The 23,055-nt window shown below is 38.2% G+C and overlaps 1 protein-coding gene and 1 long non-coding RNA gene across 3 annotated transcripts in view; one reads left to right on the plus strand and one right to left on the minus strand.

Annotated features, from left to right (window-relative positions):
- LOC134754590 (uncharacterized) overlaps positions 1–23,055 on the plus strand; it is a 57,346-nt gene that overhangs the window by 26,537 nt on the left and 7,754 nt on the right. The gene's annotated exons all lie outside the window — the stretch shown is intronic.
- LOC134754560 (inhibitory POU protein) overlaps positions 1–23,055 on the minus strand; it is a 104,615-nt gene that overhangs the window by 2,363 nt on the left and 79,197 nt on the right. For both annotated transcript variants that reach the window (XM_063690874.1, XM_063690873.1), the window contains exon 3: positions 19,746–19,925. In XM_063690874.1, coding sequence (XP_063546944.1) covers positions 19,746–19,925 — 180 coding nt within the window. The remainder of the gene's footprint in view (positions 1–19,745; positions 19,926–23,055) is intronic.

Consider the following 23,055-nt stretch of genomic DNA (forward strand, 5'->3'; position numbering starts at 1 on the left):
ATATACCTAGCAAAAATAAAAATAAATAAATAATACATATCTATGGAAATATAAACGTAATTACAATGAAATCAAACAACAAAAAAGCTAATTTCCACTAAAACCGTCCGTTACAATTCCCCATAAAACAATGCCGTACTCATCGCTCGACTATACATAAGCATAGTCTTCAGAAAATCAGAGTTAATGGCATCCTCTCATCTCGATTGTCCAACATATGGGCGCAAACACTCGAAAACAGAACAATGTATACTTCCAGCGATCAACGTCACAATACTCCCCATACAAAATAAGTGTTTGCGCACAAGGGGAGGGTAATAGGACGAAAAATAATGCATATTTTTCTGCCGCGATAATCTGCTTTGATCTGGTATTATCCGGTTTTGGGTATAATTATTCATATAGTTCGTTTGTTTGGGGGAGGCGTTTTTGATGTAAATGTGAAATTGATAAAGGTTATGTTTTAATGGACAAAAGGGTTGGTTTTTACGGTATGTTTAAACTTATTTTGCACTAACTTGGAACAAAAATAAAAACCGGCCAAGTGCGAGTCGGACTCGCGCACCGAGGGTTCCGTACTTTTTAGTATTTGTTGTTATAGCGGCAACAGAAATACATCATCTGTGAAAATTTCAACTGTCTAGCTAACACGGTTCATGAGATACAGCCTGGTGACAGACTGACAGACGGACAGACGGACAGACGGTCAGACGGTCAGACGGACAGCGGAGTCTTAGTAATAGGGTCCCGGTTTTGCCCTTTGGGTACGGAACCCTAAAAATTATAGTAGACGGGCATATCTATTTAGTTGTACCTAAATTTTTTGTGAATAAGAACAATAGATAGATATAACTCCGTAATAGATGGATACAGTCTAAGGAAAAAACGTGCCTCGAAAATCAAGAAAATTTGATTCTCGTTCAGAGGGCGCTACTAGTTTTGGCCTACAGTCGTATAGATGGCGTTGACGGTTTCGTTTGTTATTTAACAATTTTAACGCATATCAGTGAAAGAACATGGGTCAAAATCATAAAAATAATAAATGCAAATAAAAAAAATCATTTATCTATATTTAAATACATTTCATCGTATTTTTATAAATCTTCATTTTTAGTTTTAAAGTGTGTCGACAGATGGCAGTGAATTTACTGGGGTTACAAAATTTACTATGACAGTACCGCTCTAGTATAAGTTACTCTATGATAAGAATAATAATATATGGTCATAGAATAAGAATAATATTGTATAATACCTACATATTGTAGTACCTATTGACTTGTAATTTTATATTATTAATAAATGATTATGATTATGATTATTTTTGAAACTGGGAATGTATATATATTATGCCCTTGACTGTACTATACTGGATTGCATTGTTTGCTTACCGGGCGGCTCCATCCCCTGTATCACAAGAATGTATATTTTTATGTAATAAATAATTTTGTATTTTGTATTTTTTTTTGTATACTAAGGTTACGCACTACCGTAGCCACATATGTGAACAGAGCGAATACAGATACCTTATAAGGATAATTTGGAAGTAACTAATGTACTAATGAACTTAGTAACACAATGAGGACTAAGGTAAACATATGGGGCATTTTCTATGAAAAGGGACCTTATTGTAGTTATTGTCGATCGCGCTTACGCCGCACAGCGTCGCGCGGCATTGTATTTATATCGGAGCATCGTTAATAATGGCGTAAGCGCCGTCGACAATAAGGTCCCTTTTTATAGAAAATACCACATATGAGTAATAAATAAGTAAGTAAAAGGTATTCAAGAAGGCGATAGCGTAGAGCGTAGACTATTGACGCTTAGTGACAGAGGTGTCTTATGCACGTTGCTGGCTATTTATTCAAATATCAAATTATCAAATCACTTAAGCAGTCAAATTTAGATTGATACAGTATTGTTTTTTTTCTAATCAAAGAGAAGTTCTGATAAAATCTACCTGTCTTAGCTGTAATTTTAGTTTACGTATCTGCCGCATGGCGCTAGTTATAATGTACGGCCAAGCTGAGTTCGGCCGGATATAACAGCTGTACGTGGTGATAGCGTTTATTGTAATATGTATTTTTAACTTATCTCTGTCTCTGTCTTTTGTATGTTATATTATATATTAAGAGCCAACAGGAGTGGTCATTTCTCCATACAAACGTACTCGACTGTTTCCTCCCTGGTTTTTGAAGCTAGATGTTCAGGCATAATAAAACATGTCTATCGGCTACATAATTCAAATGACGCGGGAAAACGCCGCCCTTGCGCCGATCGCGCGACAGTCACGCCACTCTCCGGTGAGCTCCGCCCGTGGCTAAAAAGGGAATCAAGTCGCAAGAAAAAACAAAATACGGGCGGCACGTTTTTGCTGTCGCGCTGTAATAAAAACTGTTTTATTGTGAAAATGCTGTACATTTGACCTGTGGCGGTTCTGTGTTTGTGTAAAAGGTGTTAAGGAACTCGGAACATTAAATTTAAGAGCCAACGAGAGCGGGGGCTCTGCCCCATGCCCCATTGAAGCGGGCTTCGAGGCGGTTAGCAACAGGTAATTACCGTGTTATTTGTTTGTGTAGTTGATGATGTGTATTTGCCTGAACATGGGGTTTATGATAGTATAGTTATTAACATAATTTTTGGTCCTTCGAACCGGATGTACCACGTGAGGCCACGTCTGCGCAGTTTTGATCAGTTGGAACATGTCTCCAGGTAATTTTTACTTCAGATGTTATGATTTTTGATACACGATTACCTTCGTAAACCTGCAATTTGTGAGGTTGTGTCCGTATCCAAGAAAGTACAATGGTGCTATCGCACCAGCCAATAACGTCATTGATCTCTATAGACAATTCGTTAAGCAGGGTGCTATATACATGATTAATAAGGTTAGTCAAAAGCAAAGTACCGTTCAATTCCGACTGAGGAATTGTCATCCTTTTCCGTAGGGGAGAAACTCGCGATTTTGCTAATAAAAGTCTAATAGTAACTTCACCACTTGGTGATTCCGGCCAGGAGTGGTTGAGTAAAGCGTGGACGCACTCGAAAACACTGAACACATTTAAACGTTACACTTCGAGTTATTCGCCTGACTGTCAGGATCCAGTATTTACGTGATAATATTGATTCGAGCGTATTAGCTCCAATATGACAATATGTGATGTGATAATCTTCAACTAGACATTTAACAAACGAACCCTTCCCCGGGAGCAATATTGGATGCTTGGCATCAAATGGCAAAGTTGAATGTTGGAGGCGGCCACCGACCCTGACAATACCTAAACTGTCCAAAAAGAGATTTAGCTTTTTTAAGGGTGATTTTATCCTAGTTTTTAAGTTAAGTGAGTTTATTTCATCGCTAAACGCATCTCTTTGAACCAGAATAATAAGTTTTCTTATAGCATTCCTACGTTCGTTCACTGTAGGTAAGTCCTTGAAATTCGCGAATTAGGGTTACGGATATTATGGAGAAAACGCAGTATAAATCCCGTAACATTTACAATTTTTTTAAAGGAGCTATATCGCTCAATTATATCGAATTTTTCGTCTATAGTAGGCATAGTAGCTGCAACATTTGTGACAAATTTAGATTTCAAGCCAGGAAGTAATATTTCAGGAAATTCGGGTCCTTTACTTGGCCAAGTGCTGGGTTTACCGGTTAACCATGCCGGGTTCCACCATAACGAATGGTTTAACAAATTAGCAGCAGATGTACCACGTGAGGCCACGTCTGCGCAGTTTTGATCAGTTGGAACATGTCTCCAGGTAATTTTTACTTCAGATGTTATGATTTTTGAAAAACAACAAGTTACTCGGCGCACTATACTATCATCTACTGCAAAATTATTCGACCCACTCGGGTGGATCAGTCCAGTAATATTTCGGGCCAAACTGCTATTACAAGAGCTACTCAGTAATGGAGATGGCAATAACGCCGTCGATTGGGATTCACCCGCCCCTGAAGAACTTGTACAAAAATGGCGTGAACTCCTCTCGGATCTACCTAACATAACGAGGCTTTCAATACCTCGATGTTTGAAATTATCGGATAGTAAAAATAATACCTACTCATTGCACGGATTCAGTGATGGATCTGCTGTAGGTTATGGTGCTGTGGTTTACTTACGCACAGTTAGCGGAAGTGGTGAAGTTACTATTAGACTTTTATTAGCAAAATCGCGAGTTTCTCCCCTACGGAAAAGGATGACAATTCCTCAGTCGGAATTGAACGGTACTTTGCTTTTGACTAACCTTATTAATCATGTATATAGCACACTGCTTAACGAATTGTCTATAGAGATCAATGACGTTATTGGCTGGTGCGATAGCACCATTGTACTTTCTTGGATACGGACACAACCTCACAAATTGCAGGTTTACGAAGGTAATCGTGTATCAAAAATCATAACATCTGAAGTAAAAATTACCTGGAGACATGTTCCAACTGATCAAAACTGCGCAGACGTGGCCTCACGTGGTACATCTGCTGCTAATTTGTTAAACCATTCGTTATGGTGGAACCCGGCATGGTTAACCGGTAAACCCAGCACTTGGCCAAGTAAAGGACCCGAATTTCCTGAAATATTACTTCCTGGCTTGAAATCTAAATTTGTCACAAATGTTGCAGCTACTATGCCTACTATAGACGAAAAATTCGATATAATTGAGCGATATAGCTCCTTTAAAAAAATTGTAAATGTTACGGGATTTATACTGCGTTTTCTCCATAATATCCGTAACCCTAATTCGCGAATTTCAAGGACTTACCTTACAGTGAACGAACGTAGGAATGCTATAAGAAAACTTATTATTCTGGTTCAAAGAGATGCGTTTAGCGATGAAATAAACTCACTTAACTTAAAAACTAGGATAAAATCACCCTTAAAAAAGCTAAATCTCTTTTTGGACAGTTTAGGTATTGTCAGGGTCGGTGGCCGCCTCCAACATTCAACTTTGCCATTTGATGCCAAGCATCCAATATTGCTCCCGGGGAAGGGTTCGTTTGTTAAATGTCTAGTTGAAGATTATCACATCACATATTGTCATATTGGAGCTAATACGCTCGAATCAATATTATCACGTAAATACTGGATCCTGACAGTCAGGCGAATAACTCGAAGTGTAACGTTTAAATGTGTTCAGTGTTTTCGAGTGCGTCCACGCTTTACTCAACCACTCATGGCCGATTTACCACCAGATCGTGTTAGGTCTTTACGTCCATTTCAAGGTGTAGGCACGGACTTTGCAGGACCTTTTAACATTAAGACCAGCACTTTAAGAAATGCTCGAGTAGAAAAATGTTATCTATGCATATTTGTCTGTTTGGTTACAAAAGCTGTACACTTAGAAGTGGTTTCTGGACTTTCCGTAGAAGCTTTTGTGGACTGCTTTACACGCTTTGTTTCGAGACGCGGATTACCATCTCTCGTTAGATCCGACTGTGGCACTAACTACACTGGCACTGATAAATATTTAAAGGACGTTTATGTGTACCTGCGGAATCATAATACAGATATTAGTCGGGAACTTGCTAAATCTGAAATAACCTGGTTATTCAATCCTCCGAGTAGTCCTAATATGGGAGGTCTCTTTGAGGCAGCAGTAAAAACAGCTAAAACGCTTATGCGTAGAGTTCTCGGCGAACAAAACCTGACTTTCGAACAGCTTAGTACATTCTTCACCCGTGCGGAGGCAGTTATGAATTCTAGACCTTTGACACCCTTAAGTTCGGATCCAAATGATCTTGAAGTCCTTACTCCCGGACATTTTTTAATAACTGAGCCTTTGACGGCCCTGCCTGAGTATGACTTTGAGGAGACAAATATCGGTCGACTTAATCGTTTTCAATTGTTACAACGTCTCTCACAACACTTCTGGTCACGTTGGCGTAACGAATACCTACATACCCTACAGTTAAGGCATAAATGGTCGGATCCGACAGACTCGGTTAAAATCGGGGACCTAGTCCTTATTAAGGAAGATAATTATCCTCCCTTACAATGGAGACGTGGACGAATAACTAAGTTACTACCGGGTAATGATAACGTAATAAGAGTTGTAGAACTTCGTACTCAAAAGGGGACTCTAATGAGGCCCGTTGCTAAATTAGCTAGACTTCCACTTGACGCTTAAGATCAACCAAGCTCTACTTGGTTCGGGGGGGGAGTGTATGTTCAGGCATAATAAAACATGTCTATCGGCTACATAATTCAAATGACGCGGGAAAACGCCGCCCTTGCGCCGATCGCGCGACAGTCACGCCACTCTCCGGTGAGCTCCGCCCGTGGCTAAAAAGGGAATCAAGTCGCAAGAAAAAACAAAATACGGGCGGCACGTTTTTGCTGTCGCGCTGTAATAAAAACTGTTTTATTGTGAAAATGCTGTACATTTGACCTGTGGCGGTTCTGTGTTTGTGTAAAAGGTGTTAAGGAACTCGGAACATTAAATTTAAGAGCCAACGAGAGCGGGGGCTCTGCCCCATGCCCCATTGAAGCGGGCTTCGAGGCGGTTAGCAACAGGTAATTACCGTGTTATTTGTTTGTGTAGTTGATGATGTGTATTTGCCTGAACATGGGGTTTATGATAGTATAGTTATTAACACTAGAGGAATGATTTTTTCAACACAGATTAATATTGTCAATATCTGTGTCGGTAACTGGGTATAGCGTGGTATGTGGTATGCATAGTTATAGCGTAGCGGGCCGCGCGAGCGGGGGCCGGCGAGGAGCGCAAATAGCGTGCGCGTCTGTGTGCGTGCACCGCACACACTGGGATAGTCCCTCGCTACGCGGTACCGCCCCCGTCAGCGCGACGGCGATATCCAGCATGAAATCCCAAAATTGAAAACGGGCTCACCTCCTGTTGGCTCTTAATTTTGTTGTTTTTCTTGTTACCTGTCGTGATTGTCTAACCGGATGGTCTCACCGGAAGATCAGCGCTGGATGTCGCCAGCAACATGCTGAGGTGAGACCATTTCGTGGCACTTTTTCTTTTTATTTATGTTTCTCTGTTTTGTATAATTTTCTATTTGTGTGAGCTAACGAATAAATTATTTCTATTCTATTCTATTCTATTCTAAATATCTTTATTTTGCTTAAAATATGGTACAAAAGATGGACTTAGTAACTAAGAAGCATAAGCATACTTCACCAGCAACTGGCACGCAAAAAATACAAACGCGACTGTACTTTTTATTTATAATTTTAAGTAATAAGGGCTAACGCGTATGAATTCGCCGCTAGGGGCGCTTGTAGATGGTGGTCTTTTCCATAGTTCGAAATGTCAAATGTCACTTGTCACTTCAATGACTGACAGCTTTTCTTTAGTCTTTATGAGTCTTTTGGACCACCATCAACAGAGGCGCCAACTGGTGAGCAAAAAAACGATAGCCCTCATTAAATGGTAATTTAAAAACGGAAATGCATTTGTAACATGATATAACGGTAACAAACATCCGAATAAAACATATTTCGTTCAAATATAAACTTCATGCATGAGGCTAATTTGTAAAACATCAATGTTGCTGACGTCACAGGCATCCATGGGCTACGGTTACCGCTTCATCGGGCGGGCTGTATTCCTGTTTGCCACCATCATGGTAATATTTAAAAAAACTGTTATATCGGCAAAAAACAGGTACGTTTATGACGATGATGATGACAATTGTCACAAGATTTATAAGAATTTTTGGTAATTCTTGACAGGAAATAAGTTCTGTGTCGGAATTTTGCGACAATTGTCGTGTTTCTTGTGACAATTGTCATTAGCGTCGCAAAATAAGTACTTATTTATTGGCGATATAATGGAGTTTTTTTATTATTAAAGTGTTGGTGGCAAACAAGCACACAGCCCGTTCGATGGTAAGCGGTTACCGTAGCCTATGGAGGCATGTGACGTCAGTAATAGTGATTTCGACAATTGTCGCACCTGTCACCGTTGTGAAATTGGGGTCTGAGGGCTTAGCCATGATGACAGTTGTTGAATAGAAACACCAATTGAAACTTAAATATACAATTTTATTTATTTAGCATTATTAATTCCATGTAGCATAGCACAAGGAATTAATAATGCTAATAAATCTAAATATTATACATGTCACTTCTTATAATTACAACGTTAAAAACAAATGTCATACTTAATCCATAGAGTAACTTATACTAGAGCGGTACTGTCATAGTAAATTTTGTAACCCCAGTAAATTCACTGCCATCTGTCGACACACTTTAAAACTAAAAATGAAGATTTATAAAAATGCGATAAAATGTATTTAAATATGGATAAATGATTTTTTTTATTTGCATTAATTATTTTTATGATTTTGACCCATGTTCTTTCACTGATATGCGTTAAAATTGTTAATTAACAAACGAAACTGTCAACGCCATCTATACGACAGTAGGCCAAAGCTATTAGTACCCTCTGAACGAGAATCAAATTTTCCTGATTTTTGAGGCACGTTTTTTCCTTAGACTGTATCCATCTATTACGGAGTTATATAAGAAAACAATTGCCAACCGCCATTAGTTACCTTGTAACTGCATCAAGCCGTGAGTCTGTAATTTTGTACAAACAGCACTCTTAACTGTCCATAGGTCCATAGGACCTTATGGCTTTTGTAATAAGGTTGGCCAACTGTCAGTTAACGGTATGGGCGATGCTACTCGTCCCTAGGGGGTTGTATATCTGAGTTAGTATCAGTTGAGGGAGCATCGGTAGCCGATCTGTCTTCTTTTATACCGGCCGGCGGTATGGCCGGCGATGGTAAGCGATCAGCGTAGACTATAGACGCTTAGTTACAGAGGTGTCTTATGCACGTTGCTGGCTATTTATTATATAACTATAAAAAAAACTAAGCATAAAAATACTTGAAATCGTTTTTGAAAAGAGTTGATACTCTTCAAAGGGGTATTAGCACGGTATTAGGTATTACTGCAATGTTCTGCTACCAGAGTGCAGCACTAGCCTTTTTAGTAAACCATAGAGTAACTTATACATACTGTACCTTCAGGTTATTGACAATAAGAGTTTTGAATGATTGACGGTTAGTTTCACTAGTTATATCACCCGTCACTTACTTCACCCGTGAACAAGATACCGAACATTCTCCTCACGTGTGAAAGTCAAAAACCGAAAAAAAAAGGAAAAAAAAGATGCATGTAACTGCGTAGCAATATCTGGAGCTCATAAACAATTCAAAAGGTAATCACGGTCTATATCCCGGTCAATATAAGTCTAGGTTTTTGACAAGTTTTCAGATGTAATAAAATTATGACATTGATGCATCAAGGCGGTTTGTTTACAGAGGACCTACCGGGTAACGCGAATCCGAAATTTCGCTATCTGCCTAGCTCTTTATCGCTCGAATATGCAAGTGACAGAAATAACGAAATTTCCATTTTCTTGTTTCGCGATAGACCCTCAGATTGTGGTAGTGGCGCCCTGGCGCCCCCTACGCAGAGTTTCGCGTAATCTTCTTCTTCCTCGCGTTATCCCGGCATTTTACCACGGCTCCTGGGAGCCTGGGGTCCGCTTGACAACTAATCCTAAGAATCGACGTAGGCACTAGTTTTTACGAAAGCGACTGCCATCTGACCTTTAACCCAGAGGGGGAACTAGGACTTGTTAGGATCAGTCCGGTTTCCTCACGATGTTTTCCTTCACCGAAAAGCGACTGGTAAATATCAAATGATATTTCGTACATAAGTTCCGAAAAACTCATTGGTACGAGCCGGGGTTTGAACCCGCGACCTCCGGATTGAAAGTCGCACGCTCTTACCGTTAGGCCACCAGCGCTTTTTTTTTTTTACGCAGAGTTTTGCGTAATATTCCTTATTAATTTTACGTTTTCGATTAACAATAAAATGGTAATCTTGGCTAGGCATACTGTTTTGAATGCAACGCAGACAATCATGTGTCACCAACACAATTGTAAAACGGTACCTCCACATAGCCCCTAGTAATAAAAGTACCATTAAACGGCACTTGCGGCTCGCAGGTGAATCTTTGCCCCGCTGTCCCCGCGATGGGGTGCGTATGTCACCGTTGTACCCCACGCTCCCCCGTGGGTTGAGGGAGGGGACGCGTCGATAGTATCGATACGACAAATTATAATTGTAATAACAATAATAGGGATGACACATGTTGAATTTTAATAATAAAATCTAGTAAAATAACAAATGAGCTATTCACAATAATGTGTATATTAAAATAATATATGGAAATGATAAAAAAATACAGGACTGAAAGTTTTAAAATTTTAGTTTGTTTAATTACTGATCAACACGTTGTAGTAAAAAAAAATTGAAAAAAAAAAAGATTTTTTTCATAATTAACACCACCTCCATATTTACTGAAAGATCCCTCACTATGGCATAAATAAAATTATAATTGCATGAGTGGAGCCGAAGCTAACAACTTTCGGGCCAGCCATCGTATGATAATTTAATAAAACCGGACAAGTGCGAGTCGGACTCGCCCACCGAGGGTTCCGTACTTTTTGTTATTGTTATAGCGGCATCAGAAATACATCATCTGTCAAAGTTTCAACAGACGGACAGACAGACAGACAGACGGAAAGAGGAGTCTTAGTAATAGGGTCCCGTTTTTACCATTTAGGTACGGAACCCTAAAAACGTGTAAAGTCGGACCAAGCTAACTGTGCATAGCAATTGTAATAACAAAGTGTGACCATTGTCATCATTAATGTCAAATATCTATGAAAATATAATGGCAACCCATCACTTTGTTCTAAATCGGTGCAAAGTTAGCTTATACAGACTCAAAAATGTATCGACTTTTCCCTTCCCATAAATTACCGACACTTGTCCCTTCCCTACACCTGATCGCGAGTAGATATTAAATAAATTATATTCCGTTAATAGTGATTTGTATCACAACGTTATGATTTGGACAAGTGGCCGAATTTACAGAGGGTCGGGCCACGAAACATGCGACTCACTAATCGATGAAGTATCTGGGGGGCGATTTTTAGGGTTCCGTACCCAAAGGGTAAAAACGAGACCCTATTACTACGACTCCGCTGTCTGTCTGTCTGTCCGTCTGTCACCAGGCTGTATCTCACGAATCGTGTATCACAGATGATGTATTTCTGTTGCCGCTATAACAACAAATATTAAAAACAGAATAAAATAAATATTTAAGTGGGGCTCCCATACAACAAACGTGATTTTTTTGCCGTTTTTACAGATATTGGTACGGAACCCAATCGTGCGCGGGTCCGACTCGCACTTGGCCGGTTTTTTGAATTTCGAGCGCTCGATTTCGTCACTCGAAAATCTGTGGAAACCGGCGAATTAATATTTTTGAGATGTTTCTACCTGACACTGTTTCTATAGTCTGCAATAGACTTTAAGGCCATTGATTGAGTAGAAATATATTGAAGGGAGCCACACGAAATCAGCAGCGGCGTTTTGGTTACATATATAATGCAAACTATATTTAACAGGAAGTAGTACCTATACGTTGAAATAAAATGTATGAGAGTTGTATTTCGACATGAATAACTTGACTGTATAATAATCGCTAGTGAAACCGCTCATGAATCCGCTAGTTTCTCGGCTCCACGGCCCCTAGGGTTGACAAAAATGATGAGTGCGTTATTATTAGTGTGCGTGAAATAACGCATGCGATCCCTTATGTTAGGGTCCTGAGCTTTCGCATAATGACACTTGTACATTCATATTGACGAGCAAACATAAGCTTTTCGTGCGAATGAGTTTGAATAACGGGGGCCTGGGGCGGGCCGTGACAATCGTTATCGAAACTTAAGTAATGTATTGAAACTCTAGGTCCATGGGGTCACAGCGCGCAAAAGTTGTTTGCAGAAATCGCGAAGCGTCTGGTTGACGTAACTGGTGACCGAAGAGCTGGCGGCTTCCTCGCACAACGTATCAGCATTGCGATACAGCGAGGAAATGCCGCCAGCATCCTTAAGGGCCTATTTTAGATTTAAACTAGTTATTAATTTCGTTTACGTAGTACCACTGTATATATCTTGTATGTAAATAAAGTAATTGGTAGTAATGTATGGAAATTATGACGTGAAAATTCCAATTAGGCTGCGCGTTTATGATGGTTTCTAAGGGCCACACATCACTAACCCGGGGTTAACCGGTTCAACCTGGAGTTACTAATTTTACCAGTACAATTTGACACTGGGTTAACGGTTTAACCGTAAACGGTAAAAAAAATGTATGACATTTTGGGGATACTTTTTTTCACCTATTTAGGATCGAAAGACCTCGTGATTCTGAGTGGAAATAATATAAAAAAATTCAAAATCTAAAATGGGTGCATGTTGGGGGTACAGTCACTCAGCATTAATATGTTTTGCGACGGAGGCCGCAGAAATATCTGACACGATCTTATTTGTAGAGTCATAAGAGCGTTACACATATTTTTGCGGCCTTCGAAGGGTAACATATAATTGCAGGCGACTGTAAAACTTTAAATACAAATGCCCAACTACGTACAGGTGACCCAAAATAAGTTTTTAAGGAATGTCTAAACATTCTTCTACAAAATGTCATTAAAAATTAAAACTACAACTATTTAACGAAACCCAAGATAGATATAACTCCGTAATAGATGGATACAGTCAAAGAAAATTAGATTCTCGATCAGATGGCGCCACTACCTTTGGCCTAGTATCGTATAGATGGCGTTGACGGTTTCGTTTGTTATTTAACAATTTTAACGCATATCAGTGAAAGAACATGGGTCAAAATAATATAAAAATAATTAATGCAAAAATTGCAAAAAATAAACCATATAATAAATACATATATTGATATTTTTATTTTTAGTTTTAATCGTGTGTCGATAGATGGCAGTGAATTTACTGTGGTTACAAAATTTACTATGACATATGACGACGAAATCAAATTTTAGCTTTGATACACAAACGAACGTTCCGACAAACTGTATTCTTGACACTATAAAAATTTACTTTCACCATATACAGCTTTTAAAAACTAAAAAATTGATTAAAGCGAGAAAATAAGACCGTAAATTCCATAGACATAGTATGTACAAGTAGTTATAGACGCGCCACCGAGCGACCGGGTGTAAGAGAAAGAATATTCATATAAAATTTGGGCAGCATAGGATTTTTTCTCTTTCACTCTTATAAATTTCGGTATTTCGCCATCGACTACCTATGATGCCACCCGGTCGGTGATAAGGACAAAGCATGGCACTATTTTCTCTTTCCTCTTACAGGAATCGCAATAAGACTGTCTTTCTCTATCAAAGAGTGTCAGGCCCTTGATAAAGTCCAAAACTACTATTAAAATGTTTTTGATCGACGTTTTGGACAGCCTCGCTTCTTTTGTGATATCACCCCTTATTCAAATTTTGATAGCCATGTCAAAACATAACTCCATAAAACATACGAAAATGTACACACTTGTTCTGTATGCTTTTAACGGTCGACTTGCTCCCAACCGACGCAATGCGTGACTACTGACCCTCCTAACCAGAATCACACAAGTCCAACATATTTGTGGGGCTATAGGACTTTTTGGCGCGGCACAAGGGCTATTCGAAGTGCAAACACACAAAGGGTGGGAGCCCTAGGGACGAAAAAACGTGACAATTTGTGCTACTGGGGACATTTTTTAGGGACAATAAAAATGGGTTCTGATCTGAGTTATTAGTGTTACGCTGTCTAGTCCTTTAAGAACGTTCCATTGTCGCTATCACTGTCACATTTCGCAAGAAATAACGGGAAAGATCATGCGCGCCAAGTGTCAACTTTGATCGAATTTTGTGGATTTTTATTTATTTTAAAAACGTTGCCTTTACAATACCGAAATTTGAAAGCGGTGAACTATTTAAGTTAAGATTGTCTTTTCTTCTTTTTTTTTTGTTTATAGTGTCACATAATAAATAACCGAGTAAAGTTGGATTAAAAGTCCTAGTTAGATGTTACTTTGGGAATTAATTTTATCGAGCGAAGTGTCATAATTCGTGTATCGGAAGCATATAAATTAAAGTTAATATAATCAAGAACCACATATATTTTTTCCAATTCTACGAATATCAACGTCTCTTAGAAATATATGATCATATAAGGAGATTTTTCGCCTTCTGGCTCAGGGAACTGGCTATATAGTATATAGTAGTATATAGTATTTTGTGCAACAGTTACATAATAATGGTTCTTAAAATTCAAGGGCCGAAGTTAAGTAAAGATAGGCCCGAGAATCTTCTTCTTCTCTTCTACGCACAGACATAGTATATACAAGTAGTTATAGACATGAAACCGAGCGACCAAGGGTCAGAGAAAGACATATTCAGTTTCATGTATGGCAGCATAATCCTTTTTCCCTTTCATTTATAAATTTCGGTATTTCGCCATCGCCTTGCCATGATGCCATAACCCGACCATGAAAAAATGCCCGGTCGGTGATAAAGACAAAGCATAGCACTATTTATTCTTTCCTCTTATAGGAATCGCAATAAGACTATCTTTCTCTATCAGAGTGTCAGGCCCTTGCGTCTACGTGACGTCAGAAATGGATGGCTCTATACATTAAATGTATAGAGCCATACATTTTATGCATTACCTGTAATGCACGGACGTATCGATATCGATCCATGTGAGTAATAAAAGCGAGGGGCAGTTAAAGTGTTAAGACCTAATTATGTACCATCGCACACAATATTGTTTCTATGACAACAGTAAAAACCTAAAATTATAAATAGTATTTTATGCAACATGCAACAAAAAGGAGTGGCGTGAGTAACAATTTGAGGCGAAGATGAAAATTGTTAATAAAGACGCTATGAGTATATTTGATTAAATATACTTAAGTACTTCATTGCACAATAAACAAGGAATTGCAAAGAAAACAAATTCAACAACAGATTTACAATATAGTAATGGCGGCCTTATCGCTGCAAGTAATCCCATCCAGACAAGACAACCTAAGCTTACTTAGCTAACCTGCGTATGTATATTCGACTAAAACTTCAAGGGCTTCTTTAATTTAACCCCTAAACATACAATTTGATATTAAAATCACAGATTTTATAAAAAATCAAAAACCATATCTAAAGTGTCTTCGGATTCCCACAAACTTCACCTTCCAAATCAGAAACGCATAAGTTTATTTATACTTATCAAACGACCCTTCAAATATAATTTTAAAGTAATAAAAATCAAATACGACACCCCAAAAACATACCAATCATATCGATGGTACTGTAACTATAAAAATAAGGGTACCCATAAAATTGTCGATGGTGCCCCCTCGCAGTAAATAATCATAAAGTACCAGTCAAATGCAGTCTGTGGCGTCACTTTTGAAAGAGCATAAAAACATTGGATTTTCCTCTAGGACAAGACATTAGTATGAATGTAAAGAATACTTCTTGGAAACATTTGGTGACTTTTTCATCTCATATTGAGAACGCAAATGTTTTTTATGTGATTTTGTTAGTAGCAAAATTCGTACTAGGTACATTTTATAACTAGGTACTGAATTAGCGAATAGAATTGTATTGTGCTATTTATATTTCTGTAATTTTATTTGTTTTATTCTAAAGGAGTAGGTTGTACCTGGACGTATTAATTCTTAACTTATTATATTGCATATATGTACATGTATTTGACTACTAGTCAAAACAGTTCCTTTTCTCGAACTGTCAAAACGATTTTGCTACTATGGAATTTATATAAAACACTAGCATGTGACGTCACGATCAAATTACCTACTCTTTATAGTTTTATAAGCGATTAAAATAGAAATAGTGTCTATAAATAGCAGCTGTCTATACGTTTATCTATTAATATTAATCTTCTGGTGCTTTATTTCCTGCATGGTGTAAAATAATTTATTTTAAATACAGTCAAATACCCTATATAGGTATCTTTAGATCCCTACTTTCCTACTAATAAATGCGATAGTAACTGCCTTGTCACTAAAATTTGGTATAGATATAGTTTGAGGCCCGAGGAAGGACATGGGATAGTTTCTATCAAACATCATCTTCATCATTTCACGAGCCGAAGTCGCGGACAGAAGCTACTATACAAAATTAGACATAATTCCATAGGTCCCTATCTGAATGTTAATGTTAAGATTCCATTCCAAACGATACAATCGCAAATTCCTTAAAAGCAAATTTAATTAACATTAATCTCTAAAGCGACACACCCTGTCAAACGCCTTTACTTAATCAATTACAACTTCAAACCGCGTTCATAGCAATCCCATCACACTGTATCATTGTATCACTACCAAATTATAAAGACTACAGTCAATATAGTCCCCTCGTATGGAACCCGTAACCTGTGCTTTATCGCCCCCGGGTCCAACAGTAGCAATTTCGGAACCCTAATTTGTAAATATGGTGCAGGGAGCGTACCCAGAATTGCTCCTTGCGGGACTCCGGTGCCGACTAGCACTAAAATTTGAACAAATTGAATTTAGATCTTATTAGAATTGGTTTTTTGTGTTTTACAGTGGTGTGATAAACTTGTATTGGGGTCATTTTATTTAAAGTGTATAACTTTTTTTATTTGTAAATTTATAACATTTAGAATAAGATAGAATAAGATTTTATTCGTAAGCACAAACAAACGAGACATTACATAATATAAACGAAAACATAGAATAACATTAAAGTGCCACGAAATGGCCTCATCTCAGCATGTTGCTGGTGGCTTCCAGCGCTGATCTTCTGATGATCTTTCTACCATTTCTACTCAAAATCAGGAGCTCATTCAATCCTAATAGGAGAAAAAAGTGATTCTAGTTTGATTCTAGTCTGGAGATTTGAACTTTCTTCTTGTTTTTATTTTAAGTATTTGATTCCATTTGGCTAATTTAGCGGATGTTCTATTGAAATTTCAGTTACTTGATTGAAAAAATCTTTTGTTATTAATGGATACGACTAAGGTCTGTTTTTTTAAATCCATAGACTAAAATGATGTTTCATGTGTAAGACATGACATTTCTTAGTACCGCATGAAATGTCATTTTAATCTACGGAATAAAATAACAGAATATAGACTGATGTGTAATTCATACTCGATAAAAAGGTTTCTTTTGTTATTAACGGGTATGACTATACTGATAATTCCTACGTGGAGGCCGTAGTTTAGGGCATTTCTAACTGCAGTGATGTCACATCCACGTTGGAGATTTATATTTTTGAGAGAATTTAATATTTGTAGGTCATTGCTGGTTCAGCTTTCTTTATTTCTGCCTAAATGTATGTATTGCATGTTGTTTAGGTATTAGCACTTCATTTTGGGAATCTAAACTAATCTTCACTTGAATATTAAATATTTTTTAAAGCTTCAACAACAAACCTAAAACCTAATAAAATCGACCACAATATATCAAGAAAGCTTTTAAATTTTGTTGAAATAATATCAACATGAGGCATTAAGTACACCAAACATAGCATTACCAAAGAGCAAAAATCACCATCGCATTTGAATAAAAAAACAAAATCGCAAGGGCGGAACACAATATTGTAGTGCATAAAATTATCTAATTTTTACTGTACTGTATCCCTTCCCCTACGTGCTTGAGTCCTCTGGGACTACGCCCCTACATATGCCTTGAGACTTGCATCTGGTCGGGCTAATGTCGGGGTGAAATATTTTCGCCAGTTAAGTGTTTTTTTTTTCTTTTTGAAGATTACTTGGATGATGGCTGATGTTGATGTCGCTCTTTTGAGTATCGATTTTTGGATTAACGGGGGTTCGATTAAAGAGTGTCCTGGGGTAGCCAGCATTACGATCGTACATTTTTTTTTATTTAAACTTTATTGCACGATATATAATTGTACAAAAGGCGGACAGGCTTAAGGCATTCTCTACCAGTCAACCATTGGGTCAAACAGAAACGTGTAGTTAGTGCAGGATTGTAGAAAGCGAGAGGAAATATGAAACACAAATCAAATTATTCTAAACAATATATATTTTATTTATACACTTACACATATAAGAATAATAACAATATATACCTACATATATACAAACATGCATACATACATACATATATAAATATATACATAATACATATACAAGTACATTGACAAAAGCTATACGAAAAGAAAGTGTTTCGGGATGACATATGATAAGAAAAGTCTCGTGATAATTTCTATACACTGTCGATTGTTGTTTCTCAATTATTGTAACGGTTAGGCCCCCCCTGTAGGCCTAGCACATGATTGGCGCGACAGTATCTCGCCGCGAGATAGATAACTGTATGAATTAAAGGGGGACGGGTAGTCTATGTCGCGGCGAGATACTGTCGCGCCAATCATGTGCTAGTCCGGCAGATGGGACAAGAACGCCGCGGTCTGAACTGAATGCCTCCTGTTATAGTTAGGAGCTACCTACATTTCCTAGAACGCAGAACTCTGAACGCGGAACGCAGAAATCCAGACCGACCTCTGCCGGGCTAGCACATGATTGGCGCGACAGTATCTTGCGTCGCGCCACCCGACTACCCGTCCCTCTTTTGACACTGACATCGAATCCATATTGTTTCTAGATCTATCAATTGACGTATCTTAAACTTCGAATGAGGGCTATCGTTTTTTTGCTCACCAGTTGGCGCCTCTGTTGATGGTGGTCCAAAAGACTAAAGAACAGCTGTCAGCCATTGAAGTGACAAGTGACGTTTGACATTTTCAACTATGGAAAAGACCACCATCTACATTAGCGCCCCTAGCGGCGAATTCATACGCGTTAGCCCTCATTGGGCAGATAGTTAGAAAGCGAGATAATGTTGCGCCAATCATGTGCTAGGCCTCTGTGGGCTCGGGGGCATTAGCCGTGATAACAGTTTATGGACAAACGCCAAACGAAAAGTAATATTGTGCTGGGATAACGGATGCGTACGAAAGCTTACGATGTTTTCTATGACTGTTTGTATACTGCTGTTTGCACTACGAAAGCTTAGAACTTTAACATCTAAAGAGGCCGCTCTTTCTGCGTATCATGGATATGTGTCGTCAGTGTTACGTTACGGACTGATCATTTGGGGCAACTCAGTTGATATACTTATTGTAATTTGACCATCTTTGTACCATATTCTATGAAATAAACATTTGTATTTGTATAAATGACTTGGGTAAGCCTTATTATAGACACTTTTTCTTCTATTTTTTTACCATATCAAAACGTATATTCTCTTATTTTTTTAACTATATCAAAAGCAATAATACCTGATGTGGTCTAGCGTTGTGCGGCGGTGGTCCACCGACGCCATGGTGGTACACCATGTGATATTTGAGCTGCGCAAGGGTCTCTTCTAGGCACCACTCTATTCCTTACCAATATTTTGTTGCTATTATTATAGACATATTCTCCCATTTTTTTTAAACTATATCAAAAGCAATAATACCTGATGTGGTCTAGCGTTGTGCGGCGGTGGTCCACCGACCCCATGGTGGTACACCATGTCATGTTTGAGCTGCGCAAGGGTCTCTTCTAGGCACCACTCTATTCCTTACCAATATTTTGTTGCTATTATTATATACATATTCTCCCATTTTTTTTAAACTATATCAAAAGCAATAATACCTGATGTGGTCTAGCGTTGTGCGGCGGTGGTCCACCGACCCCATGGTGGTACACCATGTCATATTTGAGCTGCGCAAGGGTCTCTTCTAGGCACCACTCTATTCCTTACCAATATTTTGTTGCTATTATTATAGACATATTCTCCCATTTTTTTTAACTATATCAAAAGCAATAATACCTGATGTGGTCTAGCGTTGTGCGGCGGTGGTCCACCGACCCCATGGTGGTACACCATGTCATGTTTGAGCTGCGGCAGGGGTCCGGGTTGGGGTCCGCTCTGGTGTTTGCTGATGTCTACCGCCGCTAGGGCCTCTGCGCGGCTTAGGAGGCCGTCGTTTAGACCACCAAACAGGTCACCCTGGAGAAAAGTAAGTCAAACTTTATTCAATTGCATGTTTTATTGGTACTTAAGGCACAGAATAAGTAATTATCATACAGAACGGCCACGCACCGCCCCGCCCCGACTCGAATTACCTCGCCCCGCGACAGCAGATTGACGGCCGGTTGCCGACCGCTCAGTACTGTTTTTAAGCAACTTACTCACACTATGACGCATGCCGTGTGTACAGACGTGCCGTTCACACATAGAAACGCGAGTGATTTTTATTAGGGTTCCGTAGCCAAATGGCAAAAAACGGAACCCTTATAGATTCGTCATGTCTGTCTGTGTCTGTCCGTACTAATGTCACAGCCACTTTTCTCTGAAACTATAAGAACTATACTGTTGAAACTTGGTAAGTAGATGTATTCTGTGAACCGCATTAAGATTTTCACACAAAAATAGAAAAAAAAAACAACAAATTTTGGGGGTCCCCCATACTTGGAACTGAAACTGAAAAAAAAATTCTTCATTAAACCCATATGTGTGGGCTGTGGGGTAGGTCTTCAAAAATTATATTGAGGTTTCTAATATCATTTTTTTCTAAACTGAATAGTTTGCGCGAGAGACACTTCCAAAGTGGTAAAATTAAGTGTTCAAATTTTTACCCTTTGGGTACGGAACCCTAAAAACATTGAAATTATATCAATGACTAAGTAGTATATAACAAAAAACTTCTACAACATCCAGTCATCGCAAACAATTGGCGCCTAACTTTAAAAAAGGCCTCAAATTTAAAAAGTCCACACCCGAGATCCCATCAAGAAGTCATGAGCGCTCAACCTTCGGGCGAGTATTACTCTAAATTATTTATGAGCACCCCTGGCCTGAGAGCTCCTCCTGACTCCCAAACACACGGTTTTATGGCGTACACCACTTTTAAAACGAATAGTTTTCTTTTCGATTTACCCGAGATGTGGCCTGAATTTGAATGGTGGGTAGAGGATCGGAGTTTAAATTTGGAACCGTCCTTTCAAATTTTGGCGGTTTACGAGCGATGTTGTTTTTTAGGGTTCCGTACCCAAAGGGTAAAAACTTGGTCCTATTACTAAGACTTCGATATCTGTCTGTCTGTCACCAGGCTGTATCTAATGAACCGTGATAGCTAGACAGTTTAAATTTTCACAGATGATGTATTTCTGTTGCCGCTCGGCTGTAACAGCAAAATACAAAAACAGAGTAAAATAAGTATTTAAGTGGGGCTCCCATACAACAAACGTGATTTTTTTGCCGTTTTTTGCGTAATTGTACGGAACCCTTCGTTCGCGAGCCAGACGCACTTGGCCGGTTTTTAATTAGTTTCTTTTTTCATTTTATTTTGTAATGTGATGTAATATGGGTTTTAAGACCTGAAATTAATGATTTTTATTTTATCGGTTAGCAAAAGTATCACTGTTAGGAAACCAATAAAATAATATTTTACCAGAAAATTGATACATTGAATTCACAATGAAAAGAGCTGCGTATAAAAAAATAATCTCAGCATAGAGTAACTTATACTAGAGCGGTACTGTCATAGTAAATTTTGTAACCCCAGTAAATTCACTGCCATCTATCGACACACTTTAAAACTAAAAATGAAGATTCATAAAAATACGATAAAATGTATTTAAATATGGATAAATGATTTTTATTTTTTTTATTTATTTTCCAATCTATCGACACACTTTAAAACTAAAAATTAAGATTTATACAAATACGAATAAATGTATTTAAATATGGATAAATGTTTTTTTTTATTTGCATTAATTATTTTTATGATTTTGACCCGTGTTCTTTCACTGATATGCGTTAAAATTGTTAAATACCAAAGGAAACCGTCAACGCCATCTATGCGACAGTAGGCCAAAGCTAGTAGCGCCCTCTGATCAAGAGTCAAATTTTCTTGATTTTCGAGGCACGTTTTTTCCTTAGATCCATCTATTTGATTGAATTCACAATGAAAAGAGCTGCGTAAAAAATAATCTCAGGAACAAATATTTGTGATAAAGTTGATAAACACACATATAAATGCCCTTACCGGGATTGGAAGTTGGAACCCAGGACCTTCTGCTTACGTGTGTACCGATTATAAGATATAGGGGGGTCCGTTCAAATATTACGTAACGCAATTTTCATAGATCCCCCCCCCCCGCCCCTCCGTGTAACGCGAGGTAACGTTTTCGTGTACCTCCCCCTACTTAAAAGTTACGTAACACCCAAGTGAACATTTTTACCTAAAAGTCACAATAATTTTAATAACAATTTTAATAGTCACAATAATGTTTAGACATGAGCGAGCGTGGATAAGGAATATTATGTGAAAGAGGTATCGTCACCTGGGGTGAATAGGGATTGCTGGGATGAATAGAGACAAATCTTAAAATGTCATATTTCTTAATAAATACCTACGCAAATCGTATCGTTCGTATAAGAAATTGTCAGGTAAATCACGTCTTAAGTTGTGACCCTATTCACCCCAGCCATCCCTATTCACCCCGGTTGATGGTATGTCAGAATCGTAACAAGTGGAAATCCGTGGTCTCTGCCTACCACTCCGGGAAATAGGCGTGATTATGTATGTATTTTATTTAATTAAAAAAAAATACATTACGTAACGCCTTGTTCAATCCCCCCTTCCCGCCCCTGTAACGGATCGTAACGGTTTACAACCCCCCCCCCCCTAAATTGCGTTACGTAATATTTGAACGCACCCTAGGAGGCCGTCAAAGTAAAACATAGAATGTTTGAAAGCGAATTATTTAAAAGTGTATTGAATTATTTATGAATTTGTCCGATCCTTTGGTACGCTACATGTCAAACTAATGTTTAAACATTCAGAAGCATATGTAATACGTTTATGTGGATATGATAGTTTGACTTAGTTCAAAAATAGTACGTTACGGCCAAGCTCGGTTCTCCATACAAACGTAGTTCCGCTCTCATTTTAAAACGACTAGCTAGATTGCTCTGAAACTTTGTACTTACAATAGCATAAGGTGTATCTATGTCTGTAATTAGTTTATGTAGCTTCAGATACCATAGTTAAAAAAATACAGCGAATTGAAATTATTCATACAAAACTTGTTTTTGCTCTATTTCGTTTATTTTATAAATTGGAGCTGTATAA

This window comes from Cydia strobilella, chromosome Z (genome assembly GCF_947568885.1).
Source record: "Cydia strobilella chromosome Z, ilCydStro3.1, whole genome shotgun sequence".
NCBI lineage: Eukaryota > Metazoa > Arthropoda > Insecta > Lepidoptera > Tortricidae > Cydia > Cydia strobilella.